Below are 20067 nucleotides of genomic sequence, written 5' to 3'. Positions count from 1 at the left end.
GCGTTTTTTTTTTTTTTTTTTTCTTTGATTAGAAATCCATCCTGATGAGATGAAGGGGTTGGTGTCTGTGTAAAGGGCTGGGGGGAGAAGAAGGAAGGGATTTTTTTTGTGTGTGCGTGTGAAGGGTGGGGGTTGGGGCTGGGTGTCGAGGTGTTACGTTCTTGTCTCTGAGGCCTGCCTGTCATGTACAGCATCAGTCATGCTCTTTCACAGCAGTTTTATTTCATCCAACGCTCCCTTTAGTGCTTTGATGGCACAATTCACTGATACTGCTTTGTGGGAAACGCTGCTGTTTGGGAAGCGCGCGTGCGTGCGTGCATGCGTGTGCGTGCGTTGTCACATTTTTGTCAAGTGTCTTTAAATTGTGGCAGATCAAAACCAGTCAGTAGAATTATTACAAGTGAGAAGAGTGGATAGACCTTCTAAAATTCTTTGTATTCTCCTCCGACCCTGCAACTAAACATTCAAACTTTTTCCTTTCATGTATGGCAAGTTACGTTATTGACAGAAACTCCATTTAATATAATTTTATCTGTTTATTTGTCTTATTTTGGGAATAAAGCAGAATGTATTGCCCCCAATCTAAACTACACAGGAGGTGAAACAAATTGAGACAGCCCTTCATCTTTGTTCGGTTTTTCATACTTATCTCTCCCCCTACTTTGTCCCACAGTCCCACAATCAAGTTGACATTTATCACAGGCTCCGTGAATGCTTAGATGGTAAATGGCTCACATTATGTGTGCTGTGACTGCGCAGAGCGGCCCTTTCAACTGAGACTGCTCTCCCGGCGTTGGTGTCTGTCTCTGAGGCGCTGCTCTCTCCTCTCTAGCGATTGAGCCCTCATCTCAACTGGGGTTTCAGTCGATGGCTCTGTTTGCGACTTATATCTTTTCCGTCAAGCTCATGCTCGGATTCTTCCTCACGCCGTCTTTCCAAGCAGACTCAAGCTTTTATTCCAGAAGCATAAACTCCCTCAAATTAATGCCGCGAAATGAGCTCGCCATTAGATCTTAAAATACCTGCTGCACACACGGCGCACGTATGCAGCCAGCGCCCCTCGCTTCTCTCTTGCCTTCGCTTCACCTGTGATGTGATGCGGACTCCCCACTGCTCTGCTCCCACAAGTGTATCCTTATCTTTCCCACTTCCTGGGTGATGCTGCAATCTGATAACTACAACTGTCGCCACTCCCTCTGATTGATTAAACAGTGACCTCTGCCCCCCTGCGGGACATTTTAATTGGCTGATGTCTAATGAGCGGGCTTCTGTGAAGAAGAGCTGTTTTAAGGCCAGAGAGGATGAGGGGATGACGCTAGAAGGGGGCAATCTAATTAGCCGATTTAACTGATAACACCTGAGGTAGCCTGGTGAGCGAGTGTGTCTGTGTTTGTATAATGTGATTTCTATCTTATCACTCCTTCTTATAGGATAGAGATAGATGCGGGCCTTGCTGTATTATTAGTGTATAACCCACCCTGGTGTGTGTGTGTGTATGTGCCGAAACAAGGTGGTTAATACTCCGTTACTGTGTGTTTCGTAAGTGTGCCTGTGTTTAAAAGTCAGTGTGTGTTGTAATAAATGAGATTCTGTTATGAGTTATGGTAAGTAGATCAATACATCATCGTAACGCAGTAAGCTGGAGGCTTTTAGGACCGGCTCCTCAGGTTGCATCTAAATACCCAATCAAATTCTGAAGAGATTCCTTTTTAGAGGAATAAATGCTTATTACCATTTTTATTTATTTTACAGCTCAACATAGTTTCCGATACTGTTGTGCATTCGTGAGCAAGTGCTGTTCTACACACCAAAAAAAAAAAAGATTCATCACGTCGATCTAAAGCAAAATGCCTAGCATTGCCTTGAATATATTTGCACAAGTAGTTGGAACGTGGCAGAAACCAGAAGGGGTTTTATTATACTGGCCAATGCAAAGGGTCTGCTGTCCTTCATTATATCAGTTATTTTATCTTATTATAAGGTGCACTGATTGAATTATTCCAACTCAAGGTTGTTGATGTATAATATTAAATGTAAGTATGCAAGATGTATTGGATATAAGTATGTGGACATTTGGATTAGGCCATGGGTTGCAACATCACTGCAGCATTAACAGAAAGGGAATTCATTATTATCTCTTTGTTATTCTGGCAATTACTTTCAATCTACTTTTACAGTAGTTTAAAGGTTTAGTCTTAAAAATGAGAAAATTAACAAAAAAATAAAAAATGTCCCAAAGCCTAATTTGACACTTTCAAATTTCTTGTTTAGTCCCAAAGAAAAAAATATTTTTCATTAGTGACAAGACTGATTCATGTATAAATGACTCATTGGTTATTAAAATAGTTGCTATGGCCCTGACAGGTTTATTGACTAATGATTATAGCTCTAATCTTTAACAAAGCTTATAATACAGTTGTGCATTGTGGACCAAGACAGGTCAATTAACTGATAAATGTTCAGACGATTCGTTTTATTCTTAAAATATGATTTAGTGTTCTGAACTTACTTGCATAATCAACCCTTTTCCATTTTTGTTTGTTTTCTTACTTTAGTCTCTTTGTTTTTATCGCTGCAGTGGACTGAGTGACGTCTCATAAAAAATATGTCTCTCTTCATTCTTTCTCCTCTCCCTTTTCCCCGGTACATATTTTCCATTGTCCTCCTCCTGTGTGCTTTGCATTTTCCCCGTCTCTCTCACACACTGAAAGACTGTGAGGAGAATGTACCAACAGAGGATCCACGTAAGTCCAAGGATAGCTCAGTGTGTGGCCGTGTTTGTGTGTTTCTTCGTGTGCTGAGCTGTGCTGTCGGTGTGCATGTTTGTGGACATGCTACCTGCCTTTTCATGCGGGAGCTCCCAGCATACCTCTTCACTTTTTAATTAGATACGGGATCGCTGAATGAAGACCGAGCCCATGTGGAACAGCAGAAATACCTTTCCTGTGGATTAGCGCCTGTGCTCTCCTCTCCTCTCCTCCCCTCTCCTCTCCTCCCCTTTCCTCTCCTCTCCTCTCCTCTCACCACACACACGATAATTACAGCACCAGACAATTACCCGGCGTACCCCTGGGATGCACATTTTGTTCTCTTAATCTGGTGTCTTAAATAATTAAAACCAACCATGAACTCCTCTTTGTGAGCGTGGCTCAAGAGGGCACGTGTGTGTGTGTGTGTGTGTGTATCAGCGAGTGTCTCCTCATCGGTTTCTCAGTTTGCTGTTCTTAATCCACATCTCTTGGTGCCTCTCCTGTGCCTCGATAGCGCTAACACAATCCCACCCACCTGTCTCCGTGTGACCCAAAACAGATTTACCCTCATCTATAACCTGATTACTGAATGTGCAACTTTGTGTTTGTGGTAGAGCCGTGGCTCTGTCGTACCTTACTCCGTCAGTGGTGTGATCACAGCACTTCCCGATAATCCCTTCCGCCACGCTTTTCTGGAAGCTAGCATCCCATCATTGTGTCATTTCCCACTTGGAAAAATATGTAAATAAGCACAACAAAACTAAGAAATGTTTATGGGTCCGTTTAAACAGCTCACATGTTTTAGTTGCACCTCTCCTTTTATGTGGACACTAGGATCTTACTGAGTCTGACTTTGTGCGCGTCATGCATATGTCAGCAGTACAGTAAAGTGCATGCATTAATGTGTAAATTGTGTCTTTGTGCAGTGACAGTAATTCAGTATTTCTGTCTTCATCAGCCAAAAAAGAAGAGGAGGATCTGGAGGATAAGAAATCCATAAAGAAGAGAATTAAAGAGCTCAAGGTGCTCGATCCGAAGATTGCACAGAATCTGTGTAAGTATTTGTTTCCCTTGAGCCCACTCCTCCCAAGAACTACATTCATATATATTCATATATACATGTATGTCCTTGTGTGATTTCATGTTTGAGTGTACTCGCCTTATAGCCCATTTTGACATTCATCTCATTTAATTTACCACCTGTGTCCTTTTTTGATGCATTTTTCTGAACATAACAGAGACTCTTGGCAGGGAATGAGTGACACCTTCGCTTGTTGCTATAGCAATTAAAACAAGGCAACGCTTCCCGTTGAACACGGACATTGCTACCTATGACTCATCTCCTCGCACTTAGCCAATCAGCATCGTTAAGGATCCATTAAGGAATGAAAATGCATGATCACATCGATCTGCCTGCCTCACTCTCACTCTTTCCTTCTTTCTCCCTCTCTGACACACACACACACACACACACACACACACACACACACACACACACATTCATACATGCATGCATGGTCTTAAAATGACCATTTTTAAAAGCACCCAGCGTTAATGAGGTTCCAGCTGATCTCTTAAGCACTCTCAGATCTTAGCACCTCATTGGCTTATATCAAGGGGAGCTGTGACCTTTGTTTCCCGCATTAAAAGAAAATGAGACTAATCAGCCCAGTAACAGTGATAAATCATGCAGCAGAAATTATAGAGCAAGAGAGAGGAGAGGGAGGAAAAAAAAAAACTGGAGAGTAGGCGGTTTATGTGTTCCACAATAGGAGGTAAAGAATCTAAAAGCTTTGAATGAAGTTGGGAATGAGTTCTGGTTTTAGTTATTTTACTTGATTGCTCCTGTCACTGTTAAAACACAGTGTAAATTTATTCCATCTAATACAATCTGATATATTTTATCTCATTAGCGATTAAAATAAGGATCTTATATTGCACTTATCACGTTGTAGGTGTTTTGACAGGAGAGGAAGGTAGTGAGGTAGTCAGTCAATTGACTCTATGACTTCGATTGAAAATACCTTCCATTAATTGTCAGTAAAATGTATATAAATCTATATTTTTGTAGGTTTTTGTAACCATATTAAGAGCAATAAACTTCAAAATAAAGCCAATGCAGGCTTATACGCTTGATAATTCTGCAGTGCATCAAGAAAAGTAATATCTGCCTCCAAGCTCTTCCTTAAAGTTTTTCATTTTTATTTTACAACACAAGACGAGAGAGCCTTCTTCACTGTGCAAAATAAATAACACCAAATACACTTAATATATTTGCTCTTGTCACAAAAAGGAAGAAAAAAAAAACAACACTTAGAGCTGGATGGTTTAACCAGCTAATAAAACTTAATTATCTTTATAAATAGCTCTGTGGTTTATGGCGTATCTTGAATATTCACACTGTTGCAACAAGAACTAAATCACAATTCTGCTTGGTCCAGCATCGTAAAACTATTTAATTTAAATCTTTTCACTGTTCCGTAGGTTTCCAGACAGCAGACATGCTTTAGTGACGATCTTTAACGTTTGAGTTGGGTTTGCGGTAGACGTTGAACAGGTGTGAAAGATCAGTCTTGATTCACTCCTTCTGCATGGTGTTTATTTTAAGTACTTATCAGCTATATCCTGTATATAACCTGCAAAACCACTGACCAAGTACCTTTTAAAACCCTGCACACCAACGTCTGTATCTCATAAAGCTTTATGCACTTAATTGACATTAAATTAAAAATAATTTTCTTTCAGTTCCGCTGCATATCATGTAAATTTGACACATTTAAATATAGAACACTTCCTTATATCGCTAGGTTTTTACCTTCAAAGATTCCCAATAATCTGTCAAGTTCTGCATCATCTGGCTTCTGGCCAAGCCACACATCTTTTAACTTAGTTTTTCTTTTGATGGTTCCACTGGCTCGACTAATGACTTATCCTGACAACGCATTTACCATTTTTGTCCCTAGTCGTAGTTCTTCCTTGAGGATTTCATGCACGCTAAGCCGGTGTAATTTTCCAAATCAATTTCTCCAAAACAGTTTCATGTCTGACTGGCTTATGAAGTGATGTGTCATAGATCTTATTCCTCTTTGGTTATTATCTCATGTCCTTCATGTATTCTTAAGCTGTTCAGTTCTATTTCTTTTTTTCTGCTACTTTTTTTTTTTTTATTTGTACCAGCTCGCAGAAATTTTCCACTTAAATGTTCCACAGTGAATCATTTTTATATTTACCGCAGCATTTGTGTTATATTTGTTTCTTTTTTTGTGTGTGCAGCCATCTTCCTGGGTTCCTTCCGTATCCCTTATCAGGATATCCGTCGCATGATAGTGGCGGTGGATGAGGAGCAGCTCACTGAACCTATGATCCAGGTTGGAGAAGATTTACATTAAGTTGTAAAACTGCCTAGAGCTTCAGATACTTATCCAGCTTTTGTGGATGACTTTCTTGCACAACTTAACTCTGGGCCCTACCTAACTTATTAGATGGAAAGAATATTAAAAACCAGCTCAACTTACATCGTGCAGCTTTTCACCTAAAGCCTGGACGCATATTTTTAGTCCTGCTCTTCTCCTACGCATTTGGTCAGGCTCATGGCCCAACTCTTGTATATTGTCTTGATTAGCTGTCTACCTCAAAAAAAAACAGAGTGTAGCCTCAGGCAGAAACACTGGGCACCTGTAAAGCCTGCAGTACAGCAGCTGTTGAAGCAGTTGGTGAGCCCAGGCAATCTGTCAACGAGCAAATAAATAAATAACTAAGCGCTACGCTGATGTTTAACTTATTTTTAATTATTTCTGCTCCTCTCTTTTGTAATTGCTTGACCACTCAGCTTTGTTGCCTTGTTTTTATGCCCTCTGTATAACCCACACTAAGAACAAGTAGAGTAACTAAAGGCTATCTGTCCGTCTTTATCATTCTCTCTGCTCTGCTTCTTTCTGTCTCTCACCAGCAATGCAATGACTAAAGTAATTGATTTTAGGAGATTATTTGTGAGGGAGGACGTTTGAGAAACTGCTATTACTACTTGTCGCTTCTGCTTGATTTGCTTTAATTAGTGGGGAGAGGCGAAGTTAGGAAACACTTGGTGCTCGGCTTGCTTGGTAGATTTATTATTGAGAATGTGGTCATGCTCTATAGATTGCATTTACACCCAGCTGAGATCCAACAGTGGGAATCAGGCCACCTCCTAATGCAGTCTGACCGACTCGATAGCATGCTGCTCATATCCTTTGCATATTTATACAGTGAACCTACTTTTTCCTTAACAAAATGGACTATCCAGCTTCTTCTTGACTCAGAGTTAGGGCTGCAGCAATGTATCAGTTTTATCAATTATTATTTCAATAAGTCCATTAATCTATTCACTTTATTAAGTGGACCATGAATCCTTTGCTTAACCACTGTATAATAAACAGAACTTTTCTTATTAAACTTTTATTAAAACCAAATCATTACATATTTTAGCATGGTATCTATAAATGATAACATTCAACAGAAGTTCAGATTTATGCAGAGTTGCCCTAATTAGGAAAGGTGTCGTTTTCTTCAATCTGTCATTAATTAGCAAAGACAGCGTTCAATATGATTTGACTTTAATGATTGAAGTGCAGCTGTGTTATTTATCCATCATTACCTATAACCCTATCTGTTATCCTGTATAAGGTTCAGGAGGAGGTTCATTCACACTCATATGCACACCTACCGCCAATTTAAAATCACCGGTAAACGTACTGTTCATGTCTATGAATTGTGAGTGGAAACCCCTGCAGGCACAAGAAGAACATGCAAACTCCCCATATGCAAACTCCTCAGTATCGTTGTCAGGATGACCACAACCGCCTGCAGCTGTATTATTTATCTGCAAAAAGTGGTTCCCTACATCGTTTAGTTTTATAGGTCTATATGCGCAAACACAAACTGGAAGCTGTGTTGCATACTAGCCATAAGCATCTGCTCCAGGGAGTTTTTCTTTGAAAACCAACTGATTAGGATCCAACAGCAACATTTAGACAAAACTCACTGTAATAGTCCAAACACTGCTTTGATGCTGGAAAACTGGTGGATTTTTAAATATATGAAGCTAACCGTCTCTTAAATTTCGCTTTAAAGAATTGTCACCAACAAACATTTAACATAGGAAAACTACTTGTCAGCTCTCCCTCATGGACAGACAAGTTTAGTCTTAAAGTTTAGTTTAAGATATTGATCATAATGTCATAGGAGTAAATTTTTTCTCATAATTTTCATACTTTTCATACTGTTTTTGTAAGGAGAGTAAAAATACTTTCATTTTAATGACATTTAATTTCAAATTAACTTTAATTATATTGACTGTACTTGTATATGCACAACCAACCGTCTCTTAAAATTGGAAAATACATATTAAACACATGTCTAAAATAGATGAATTGAAAAAGATCAGTAGAAGACTTGGAAAGAATAAAATGCTTATTTAAAACAGATTGAATGTCAATTTGTGAAAATTACTTTGTAATGGCGTTTTTTTTTTTGGATTATTCACTAAATGCTGATGAAGTCAGTGAAGGCCTGAAGGACTTTTGATTAGTTAGCGGTGGGTAAGCTAACTAATGAATAGTACATCAATGGGAATAGTAATGGATGTGACAATATTACTTGTGACTTCAGGCATCAGTTATTTAAATATGTGCCACACAGCAGCAGTATTTGTTGGAGCTTTTTTTTTTTTTTTCCTTAAAATAAAACTCACTAAGATGCCTAAAACCCACCAAAACAGAGAACAAATGGAACTAAAATATGTTAGATTGCTATACAGGCCTTGTACTGAAAATTTTAGTCTTACAGCCCATTCTAAATGTAACCAGACTGACCCGATGACAATAAGTTTTCATTTGAATTGAGTGTCTTCTTCCATTATATTTCCGGCAGATTTGATGTTCTGTATTGGGCAGAACCACTTTGGACGTGTCAAAATAGTCATGTTCTGATTGATTCTTTGTGGCTTGTAAACACATATCTTATCTGATTGTTCATTTTGCGTCCATGTAAACAGTAAAGCTGGAGTCTCTCTGTCTTTAATCAGGCAGAATTGTCCTTGTAAATGTTGTGAATGTGCCCACAGTTACTGAAACCCCACACATAGCCGTGTAAACAGCTTAACTTTTGGACACTTTAAATGATTACATTTTGCACAAGGTTAATAAATTGAATCACGGAAATGATGAGGATATAACCCTCATAATTAAGTATAATTAATAAATTGAAGTGTGTTGTGTATCATGGCTGACACTGCTTTCCTTCCTCTGTGCTGCTTCTCACTCGCTTTTTGCCTCTTTTTTTTTTAGAACCTTGTAAAGCACCTACCAGAACAGGAGCAGCTGAATGCACTGGCCAAGTACAAAAACGAGTACTCTAATTTGTCAGAGCCTGAACAGTTTGGGGTTGTGGTGAGTACTCACACTCACACTGAAACACACACTCACACACACACACACACACTCACATGTTTCTATCTTTGTAAGGACATTCACTGACATAATGATTTACCTAGCCTCTTACTATAACCGTCTCATCTCAGTGTCCAACCCTAATCATAACCATTACCTAATTGTAACCTTTACCCTAAAACTGACTCTTAACCCTCAAACAGAGTTATGAAGAAGTGAGGACCGGGCAAATGTCCTCACTTTGCACAAATGTCCTCACTCCAATGGTATAAAAATAAAGACCGGTCCTCAGAAAGATAGCTAAACAAGAGCACACATACACACGTTCACATGTTTCTATCTTTGTAAGGACCTTCCATTGAGATGATGTGTTCTCTAATCCTTTTTCTAACCCTAAACCCAGCCTAATTGCAATCTTTACCCTAAAACAAAGCCTGATGCAGATTAAAACTTGTGAGGCTGAGCAATAATGCCCCCACACCATTAGTATTCTTTGAGAAACTGCCCCCCATGACTTCATAAAAACAATGGCTATAGCTCTAATAACAAGCGTGTGTACAGCAGGGTTAGAAAACAGATTTTTCTTTATATTTTAGTTTTCTTTGAAGAAAGACCTCTGATATTCTACTCTAAACAAATTATAAATTATGTGTAACATGAATTAAATAGTTCATCAAAACACAATTATGCACAGTTTTGTAGACGTGGTTCATAGCTATTTTAATGTTATAGTAAATGTAACATTGCCTTGTATTTGCATCACTCTCAGTGTCTCTCTTTTTCCTATTAAAACACAAACACACATATGCACATGCTTATACACACGACGCACTTTCATGTGATTACCATAATCCTTAGCTTTTTAAAATTCTATCTATTTAAGCCTTAAGATGAAAGACAGGACACCTGTGGACTGATGGACTAATTTATGCACATTAAAGAGCAGCACTGCTGCCTAATTATGTGTGCATCATTTTCTTAAAGACTTTTCAGAGGAGGTTTATTCAGAATTATACATGAGGGGTGAAGCAGTTTTCATTTATTTTGTGCTTCTGCCCAGCATGTAAGTTACTGAAAAAATATACAGTAATCTTTTTTTGTTTGTTTGTTTTTCTTTCGCCTTGTTTTGTATTCACCAAGGGATCTGAAAATGCAGTGACTAAGTGGTTGTTGGAGGAGGAGTCTGCTGTATATAGTTCATCAGGCAGGCACCTGAACAAAGAACCTTATATAATATATTTCTGCTACTGTGCCTGCGTGGGCCCAAGGAAGCCTGTGTGCTTCCACCTATCAAAAAAGCTCAGGTTCAAAGGGAAATTTTAATTTACCGCTGTAAACACATGCATTTGATCTAATTTTCAATAACTGTCAGTCACACTTGGTTTGAACTTCACCCTGTGTGTGGTATCTGTCTTGAAGCCTATTCTAAGAAATAGACCTGATTCTTTCATTGTAGTAAACATATAAACAAGCGAAAGTATAAAGATGGACAATGGAACAGCTCCTCAAAAGTGAAGCCAAAGCAAATAGAGCTCCCCCTGGTGACTGGCTGCAGCATAGGTCATAAGCTCCACCCCCTCCATGTTAGTGGATGAGTCTTGGGCCAAACAAAACACTAAAATACTCCATCAAATAAATGTATTTCAAGGATGGTGTTAATATAATGCTGATGTATGTTCAACTACTTTTTTGTAATAAATTTAGTTTTAGTTAGTTATTTGATGCTATAGAAACAGGATGTGACATCATGATGACTACAAGTTGCCATGCCAACCGCTCTGTGAAGTGGTCCCGTAGGACTGTGAGATTTGGAAAAAGCAGCAAAGTGCAGTATTAATTTAATGAAAATGCGAATGAGTCTGGCGTAAGTGTGGGCAGGTCATCGGTAACGTGGCTCCGTGTGGCTCCACTCTCTAGCTCCAAACTGTCAAGATGGCGCCGCACGTATCCCCGGAAACTACCGTCAGTTTGGCCAATGCAAGGAAGTGAGGACACATTGTCCATATTTATATACAGTCTATGGTCTCAAATAACATAAATGACGTTGTGGTGTTGTTTTGCCCTAGCCTGACATAGCCAGACTCAATTTTCAATCAGAATATGAGTATAGTAATGCACCACGACTTATATTATGGGGCGTGTTTCAACTGATGCAGAGAAAAACAAAAACTCTGCATGTAAGTGGATTGTTCTACAGTCAGAGCAATTTAACTACACGGCGCCCAGATGACTCGTACGACTACATCGCTGTTACTCTTCTGTCCATCAGTACATAAAGCCCACCCAAACAATTTGATTTGCCCGGCAGATCTTTGACAGGGCATAATCAGTTCCCAACGAAGCAAATTTTGTGGACGCTTTTTTTTTTTTTTTTGCCCCATTGCTCCAGCAAAGCATTTTTCTCCCCTAGCCAAATTGACGCATGTGCAAAAGCGAGAAGCGACATGGTGGGATACGCCACCCTGGACTCAGACATTCTTTTACATGTCATGTCTCTGGCTCTGTGGCGCCAGCGTGCACATTGGCTCATCGCCATGCCAGGTTTTAAGCGTGAATGTGCAAAGACATCATAATGAGGATGTCTTCTTAGTGGCATTATATCGCAATCTCTTGTGTGAAAAGGGGCTTCTGTTTACCAATATGTGCATCCTGCTGGCTCAAGTGTAGTCACCATCCATAGAGCTGGCACTTTTTTTTTTATTTAATTATTTTTTTTTTGACTTGAAGTCTTTCATCTTGGATTTAAATAGTTGTTGACACTCCATGCGACATTTATCACAAGTAGTCAAAATATTTACTGTAACTACTTTTACACTATATGGTGCGTAATATTTAAATTCAGTGTTGACACTCTTGTCAACAGATCTCTCTTTTCCTTCTCAACATCCACACACCTCATGGAAGTATGACTGAGTAATATACAAGCTACGTTTTCAATAACTACTCATTCATTTTGTGATGTTACTACTGATCTCCTTGTCCTGTCAGTACAACTTCCCAATGCCCTCTCTGTAGCCTGTATGGAAACATCGGCTGCATTCACTCTGCCTGTGTGCTCTGGTGTGTTTACTTTCTTTTTTCTTTCTCCTGGTAATTTGTTCCTCACTACAATAACCTAACCACAGCATTTATCCCATCTCTTCATTTCAGCATTGTGTTTGGTTCTGGTGTGCTTTGTTATTTCTTAATTTTGCCATATAATTCTCCTATTTCCCCTCTCTCCTATTCTCTCATGCAAACACTCGGCACACACACACACACACTTCGCTGACTGAAATAGTCATTTGATAACATTACACTAGCTATAATTAAACCCTTGATGGAGGACATCAAACCGCACAGCCAGCTGTTGTGTGAAACAGACAATTGGAACCTTCACCCCTCCCTCGCACCCCGCACACATACACAATCACTGCTGTGGCCAGGTCCTGGGCCCAATGCAATATTTTCCAATTTTCTCTAATTGTGTGAGAGTGGTAATCCAAGGCAGGCTATTGTATATTCCTCCCCCTTCACTGCCTGCCCTATATGGACACTAACTCCACAATTAACTTACCAGACCTGGGTCCCAAATCAAATCACTGCCAGCATCTATTACTACTGCCTAGCAACACTCTTCAACACGCTGGTTGCATAAATGTCTTTTAAATTAGATTTGCTAAATGCGAGAGTGGGCCAAAAGTGCGATTATAGTTATTTTAAGTTTGACTACGTTCCCTGACGTAGTTTTCCTTCATTGACATCTTTGCTTCATTCTCTTTTCTATCATTTCCCTCTTTTATCATTCTTTTATCACCTCTTTTGTTTCTTTCTTTTCTCTTCTCACAGATGAGCAGCGTGAAGCGGCTGCGTCCTCGCCTCAGCCACATCCTCTTCCGGCTACAGTTCGAGGAGCACGTACACAACCTGCGTCCAGACATCCTGGCCGTGAATGCCGCCTGCGATGAGGTCAGGAAGAGCCGCTCCTTTGGCCGCCTGCTGGAGCTGGTGCTGCTGCTGGGGAATTACATGAACGCGGGCTCTCGAAATGCCCAGTCATATGGCTTTGATCTCAGTTCCCTTTGCAAGGTAAGGGTTGAAACGTTGACCTTACCAACGACTGTTCATCTGCAGTACGTAGTGCTTTATCCCTCCAGGGGCAGTGGTTCAACATGAGTGTAGCATGGTCTGTAAAGCTCATAAAATATTTTCCCCAGCTGTGAAAAAAAGAACTAACAGAAATGATATAATCCTCGATGGCCAATGAACCTTTTCTTTAGACCAGATTCTTTCATTCTTTACACTGCATTCTCAGTTCACACCTATAAACACTCACTATACAATATAGACTCACCGTTTGGTTTCATTTCATGTCTGTGTTGTACATGTGTCTTTACATTTTGCTGTATGTTTCTTAAAATTTCACCATTTATAATTTGGTAAAAATCAATGGAATAATGATGGGCAAATGGTGCTGTATAGGAAAGGTGAAAATACACCATCGGCCACAACATTATGACCAACTGAGAAGTAAATAACATTGACCATCTTGTGACAATTCAGTGTTCTGCTGGGAAACTTTTGGACCTGGCATTCATTCATGTGGACATGTAGCTCCCACCTAGACCAGATCAGACACCCCCACCCCATAGCAATGACACTCCTTGATGGCAGCAGCCATCCCCAGCAGGATGCAGCCTGACACAGGCACACACACAAAAACGCTTTAGGAACAACTTAAAAAAAAAAAACATGAAGAACAGCACAAGGTGTTGACCTGGCCTCCAAATTCACTAGATCCTAAACTGATCAAGTATCTGTGGGATGATCCACAGAGGCCCCTCCCCTCAAAGCCCCCCCCACTAACAACATCCTGTTGCCAGACACCACAGGACACCCTCAGAAGGCCCATGTCCATTCTCTGATGAGTCACAACTGTTTTGGAGGCACCAGGGAGGCCTACACAATATTAGGAAGGTGGTCATAATCTTATGCCCGATTGGTGTATTATGCCTCTTTTTCTGTTTTATTGACTGAGCATTATCAGATCCAAAATGGCTGCTGCTATGAGACTATTTTATTTTAAAACCATTTAATTTGACTGAACACTATCAGCCCCACAAGACAGGAGAGTCCCAGGGAGTACTTTATTCACATTCACCTGCTCAGAATAGATAACTGAGGCCGTGTCCACTATCCCTCCGAAATTTCACACACCCTGCAGGACTGCCCGTGCTTCGAGGGCGGAGATGTGGCAAACACCTGTGGATTTTATGTGACACGAAGGCGGAATTGAAAGTTTCCCTGTGTGATAATGATAGTAAAAACAGAGTGTAATCCTGGAGTGGGAGCTTCCTCCAGTGCGTGTGTGTGTGTGTGCCAACATTACAGCTGTTGGCACACACAGACACACACACACACTGCAGTTTCCACAGTAACAACCCTCGCAGCCATTAGTCACTGCCACCTCATCGCCCTGCTAGACTTGGATGCTCATGTTCATATAAACACCAATGTATGTGCAAAGATAAACGTGATTCATCCACACATGATGAATTACTTGCATTAGTGTGACAATAATGTAATCAATTAACAGAGGTCTGTTAAAGATTATATTTTGTGTTTAGCACAAAGCTACTGTTCCAGCCTGTCTTTGCGTTTGTGCTCGTGTGTCGTCTGACGAAGGTGCGAGTCGATGTCGCGGGCAGGATATATAGAGGAAGACATCACCTCCGTGCCTGCCCCTGAGTTTGACAACTTAATTCCATGGCACACTCCACAGCACAGGAAAATTGCACCCGGCCCAACTGGAAAAAAGAAAATGTTTACATTGTCAACTATGATTACCATCCATCTAAATTCATTCAGGGACCTTTTGTGAGCGAACACATGAAGCTTTTGAAAAAAAACCAAACCAAAAAAAAACAAAAAAAAACAAACAGGAAAAGCAGAAATGAAAAGAGAGATGAGAATGTTTGATTAGAGGAGATAATACAAACATGATTAAACCCAGCGGGTCTGAGTACACTGCTGTCTACCAATAGATCACCTAGAGAGATACACAGCAACACACTCCACGGGGGGGATGGTTGGCGGAGATACTGAGAGACGTCTTGGAATTAGACTGGAAAAGAGAAATAAAGGGAATTCATCAGAGGAATTGAAGAATTGCTGCGCGTGGGTGACAAAGGCACGCAAAGTGCAGGGGTCATCACATTTTAAAACGCTGCATGAGTTTGAGACGTAAAATAATCCGTGGCTCTGTCATTGCTTAGCATTTATAAAGCCAGAGCTTAGGAGAGCTAACGGTAGCTAAATGGAGGACAATGACACATGTTCCTTTGGCACTTAACATCTAGTGAATACAGTTATAGAACTGAAAAATAGTGGCAAAATTATTTAAAGTCTAACTGAAAGGAAATTGCATCTGTTTGTCTTCTACATCTTCCTTCTCTGTATGTGGTCAGTAAATCACTCACATTGTGGTCTCCTTTGAGTAAGAATAAAGTGGCTATTTCTATATACACTCACTCATTTATTTTAAACAAATGCTTCATATTGCCATATATTACCTTCATGAAGCTAAGATTTTGTGCAGGAGTCTTATATTAGAAGCAGGCTTGGCAACGGTGGTTTGAATCCAATGAGTTACAGCATAGTGTGGAGGTAAAGTGACTGAGTAATGCTTTCCCCTCAGCATCCATGGCTAAAGTGCCTTTGAGCAAGGCACCCAGCCCCCTGAGCTTCCTGGGTGGTGCATCATGCAGCTGCCCGCTCACTATTTTGTACATTTTGTACTCACCAGTTTGTATGTGTGGACAGGTCAAACGCCAAGAACTAGATTCTTTTGTCACATTAAAGTATACATTTATTTTAACTAGTGTGCCTAATGAACTGGCAAGTGAGTGTATATAGTACATGTGTCTATATATCTGGTGTCATAATGGCATCTGCCCCTGAAGTTTGGCCATAATTAAATGGTATATTGTTCCAATATCCATCAGCGCTGATGGGTTTACGTTCACGCAGGAGAGCTTATTTCAATACGGCCAATCAAATCTTGGATAAATCTGTCAGTGTTCTGTCAGATAGCAGCCCAGCCAACATTAGCTTTCCTGCTAAATACAAATTTGAGCTTCTGTTCAGACACAGATAACTAATACACAAAAAAAAATGGTATCTAACACAGCTGATTATCTGCAGTCCATTAAACAGCGCGTAAACATACCTGCAAACGCTGCTTCGATCCGGTGGAGCAGCGGTTGCGGCACTTACTCTTCAAAACCACTCCGCTCTGTGTAGCCACGACATGGAAGGTTGCAGTGCAAGTTTGTTTACTTTGTCGCTCCCTCCCCGCCGCGGAACACCGGCCCTCTGGCAGCCTGCTAGATGCTGTCAATCAAACTCAGACAGCGATGCAAGCCTCGGGCCAGCTCGGTTGAAAAGAAGCATTTTCTGATATTACATCAAAGACCTCATCTCCTGCCTTTACTACATAACCTATCATGCATAATATATTAAAAATACACATCCACATTATTCTTGAACATGAAACGGGGTTAAACTAGGAATCTCTCAGCTGGTGCTAAGCTATCAGCGTGTCCACAATTAGAGCGGTTTACAGAATCTGTTGACGCTGGAAAAAGTGTTGCTGTCACAGAGTTTGTGTTTAACTGTATATTTGTTTTTTTATTTACAACAGCTAAAGGACACCAAGTCAGCCGACCAAAAGACCACGTTACTCCACTTCCTGGCACAAGTATGTGAGGAGGAATTTCCAGATGTGATCAAGTTTGTAGATGATCTGGAGCACGTGGATCGAGCCAGCAGAGGTAAGATGATATGAAATGAAAACAAAAGGCATTACTGTTTTACCTTCACCCCCCGCCCCCTTGCCCTTTTTTTTTTTAATCACGGACGAATCACTATTCACATTCCTTTCCCACTACTCCCACTTTTTGCTGAGGCAATATTGTAGTGTGTTACTTTAATCCCCTGCTGGTGTCAATGTCAGTTCTTTAGCTTTCCCAAGCGCACATGGAGTTTCATCCACTCCCTCACAAACCGACATCGCTGGTGATCTTTTACCAGCGAGGGTTTTGTTAACCGCTAATGCAGATGCTAAATTAGTAATCAAATAGTCAGGTCAATGTTTTGCCAAACAAAAGAAACTTCTGTTTTTCTGTCTCTTGTTTTGTTGCTCATTGCGTAAAAAAACTATCTGAGTCAGCCTCTTTGAATTAGAGGAGAACTGGGCTTTTATGTTATCATCTGTTCGGCGTGTTGTTCAGGCAGCCGAGGACATTATTAAAACTGAAAACTGAATAATATTTTTGAAATTTAAAAAGACGGCTCTGGCCCCAGTTTCGATGGTGGCCATTAAGCTTCTTCGCCTGACATAAACAATAGTGATTGTATGGACAGTCGCTGTTCTAAAATCATGGGAGCGCCGGGCCTAATGAAAAAATAATGAGATGTGTGGGTTGGCCTGCTATAACAGCCACTGATCTCATGGACCTTATCGCAATTTAGCATTGCCTGATTTTAAATCGGCTGTGTTTAACCCCTGAGATCTGTCACCTTCCAGACAAAACAAAATGTCTTCATCTTTCCACAGTGAAACGCTATTAATCCAGTGGTCACATCCGGCACGAGAAGGAGATTCAATTGATTTATAACACATTATGTTTTAGTTATATCCAGATTTAGCTTATTACATGAACATACTTGCTTACTTCCACAATATTTGTTCCTGGACAAAAATCATGCTTCCTTCTTTTCTTTTTACTTTGAGTTTTAGCTTTTCTACTTTTGTAACTCTCTGGGGGATTATTCTTGGATTAGATGCTTGTTCGCTGTGTAAACATTGTATTTTAATGCTGCTGTGTTTGATCTATGCTACACTTGGTTCATCTGCACTGCTGCTTGATTTTCTAACATTAATCTTATTCTGTTGCACATTTTTTTTTACAAAAATTGGCACTTATTTGACATGGCTATTTATACTCGATTGTATATAACCACAGTGCTCTGAGTTTGGCTTATGGAAAAGGTCACAGGCGAGCAGGGACACACTGGGTGGTCGTAAGAGCCTCAGCCATGTTCTTTGTTCGTATTGCTATAGGCGGCTCTCTGGAGGAAATATTGAGCTGTGGATTGTGTACAGTTTGTATGCGTGTGAGGCTGTACTGTCGCAGCATGTTTGCTCTTACCCCAAAGAAGATTTTACCCACTGCTCCCTTCCCGGCAGGAGGGAGCAAAGCAAAGTGTGAGGTGCAGAAAACCTAGTGAGAATGAAATGTGTGACTTTATTGTTTGGACCCTTTGTGAGGACGCCTAGATTTTTTGAGGCTTTGATAATCTGTAGATAACGATGCTCCTGTTGAGTGTTTCCTTTCACCCAACTGTGCTGCATGTTCACAAGCTCTTGTCCGAGCCTCAGAAGTACAAGGTTGAGATCAAGGGAAAGCACGGTCCTTGGATCTTTCTGCAGACTTTGTCCACCCCTTTACTTCCTGGATCTCAAGCTGAGTATATTTGCATGTATATAGATGTAGTGCTCTTTCTCTGTCGGCGCCGTTCTTTGTGATCCTGCACCATTATGAGATGCATACACTAAGTGACTTATCTCTCCCTATCTAGTGTACAGACACACAAATCCCATTTCTTTGTAAACCATGCTGTTGAGTGGCTTCCTTTTCATTAGGTCCGACAGCCATTTGAGAGGCCCGTAGACACACTAAAAGGCTGCATTACATTCATAGACACTAACCAAAGAACTTACTTGAGCATGAAAACAAGGTTGGCTAGAGGTAGCAGTAATGATTTGTGCTTCTGTTGTAAAAGCCGCTGTCTTTTGACTGTGTGTAGCACTGCGCTACACGTTTCCCCCACTGCCAATCCTGTTTCTCACGGAAGCAAAAACCATAGTTTCGTTCAGGGTTTCTTTGTGTCTCCGTCTTCTTATTTATTTATTTATTTATTTTTTGCTCCTTTCTCTTCTTTTCAGCGCTACAGTAATTATTTCTCCTGACATTGAGAAGCAGTCTGTCTGTGCTGCTTTTCTCTGTCATTTTCCATGTATCTATTTATCTTGCTGTCAATATCTCTCTGTGGCTGCCTGTCTCTCTGTCTCTTTTTTTTTTTTTTTTTTTTTTGCTCTATCATTTCTGCTCTGTCCCTTTTTGTTCCTCTTTCCATTTGTTTTGTCCCTCATCACAAACACACACGCACAGGCGTAATAGGCTGCAGCAGGTTTGGGCAATTAGGGCGGCTCGTTGAGTGGCACTTGGTGCTGAGTTTGATGTTGGAAGAACACAGATGCAGAGACATATTAATGTGCTCAACCAGACTACTCCAGATTTCGACTTCAAATACCCTGTGTCGGCTGCAGAAACGCTGCTTGCCTGCTACGTGTAAACTAAACAGACATGTCTGCGTAAATGTTATTATGCGGCAAAGATGGAAAAGCTGTCCCGGTTCAGTTTCAAGGCTTACGGCCCAGAGGAGTCATTAAGGAGTAATGTGAGGATTCAGCTACATCGAGATGGTTCTCTAATACGCGGCTCAAGCTTTGTTTTGTTGTTTTGCTTGGTGCAGCCTGAGTGATGAGCCTGTGTGTAGAATGAGCACTCTGCACCGCAGTTCGCTTACTTGTCATGCTTTTTTTGAATGTAGCATAGCAGGTGTTCACCGTGTTGAGTGTGAGCGCTAGAATATCTCACAAGTCTCCCATTCGCAGCCTCTGGCACCACCGGTCTCGTCACACTTGTCTGTAAGGCTTTGCAGTTTTGCATGCCCCCCCTCCCAGTCTGTTAATTTCCATACATCAAAGGATGATCTATAGTGCAGCTCCGTGTGTAGCAGGGATGTTTGTGCATGGTTGTGTGCTCCATTCTGTCTCATTTATAGCA

General features: G+C 40.6%; 1 protein-coding gene across 1 annotated transcript in view; it reads left to right on the top strand.

The window, feature by feature from the left end:
- LOC311485367 (protein diaphanous homolog 3-like) overlaps positions 1–20067 on the top strand; it is a 148041-nt gene that overhangs the window by 52023 nt on the left and 75951 nt on the right. The window contains exons 18-22 of the mRNA XM_084540727.1: positions 3709–3804; positions 6024–6118; positions 9074–9175; positions 13004–13243; positions 16857–16986. Coding sequence (XP_084396853.1) covers positions 3709–3804; positions 6024–6118; positions 9074–9175; positions 13004–13243; positions 16857–16986 — 663 coding nt within the window. The remainder of the gene's footprint in view (positions 1–3708; positions 3805–6023; positions 6119–9073; positions 9176–13003; positions 13244–16856; positions 16987–20067) is intronic.

The sequence above is a fragment of the Chelon labrosus genome (assembly GCF_963514085.1).
Source record: "Chelon labrosus genome assembly, chromosome: 3".
In the NCBI taxonomy this organism is placed as follows: domain Eukaryota; kingdom Metazoa; phylum Chordata; class Actinopteri; order Mugiliformes; family Mugilidae; genus Chelon; species Chelon labrosus.
The sequence above is the reverse complement of the archived record's forward strand: the minus strand, read 5'-3'. Positions and strand labels throughout refer to the sequence as shown.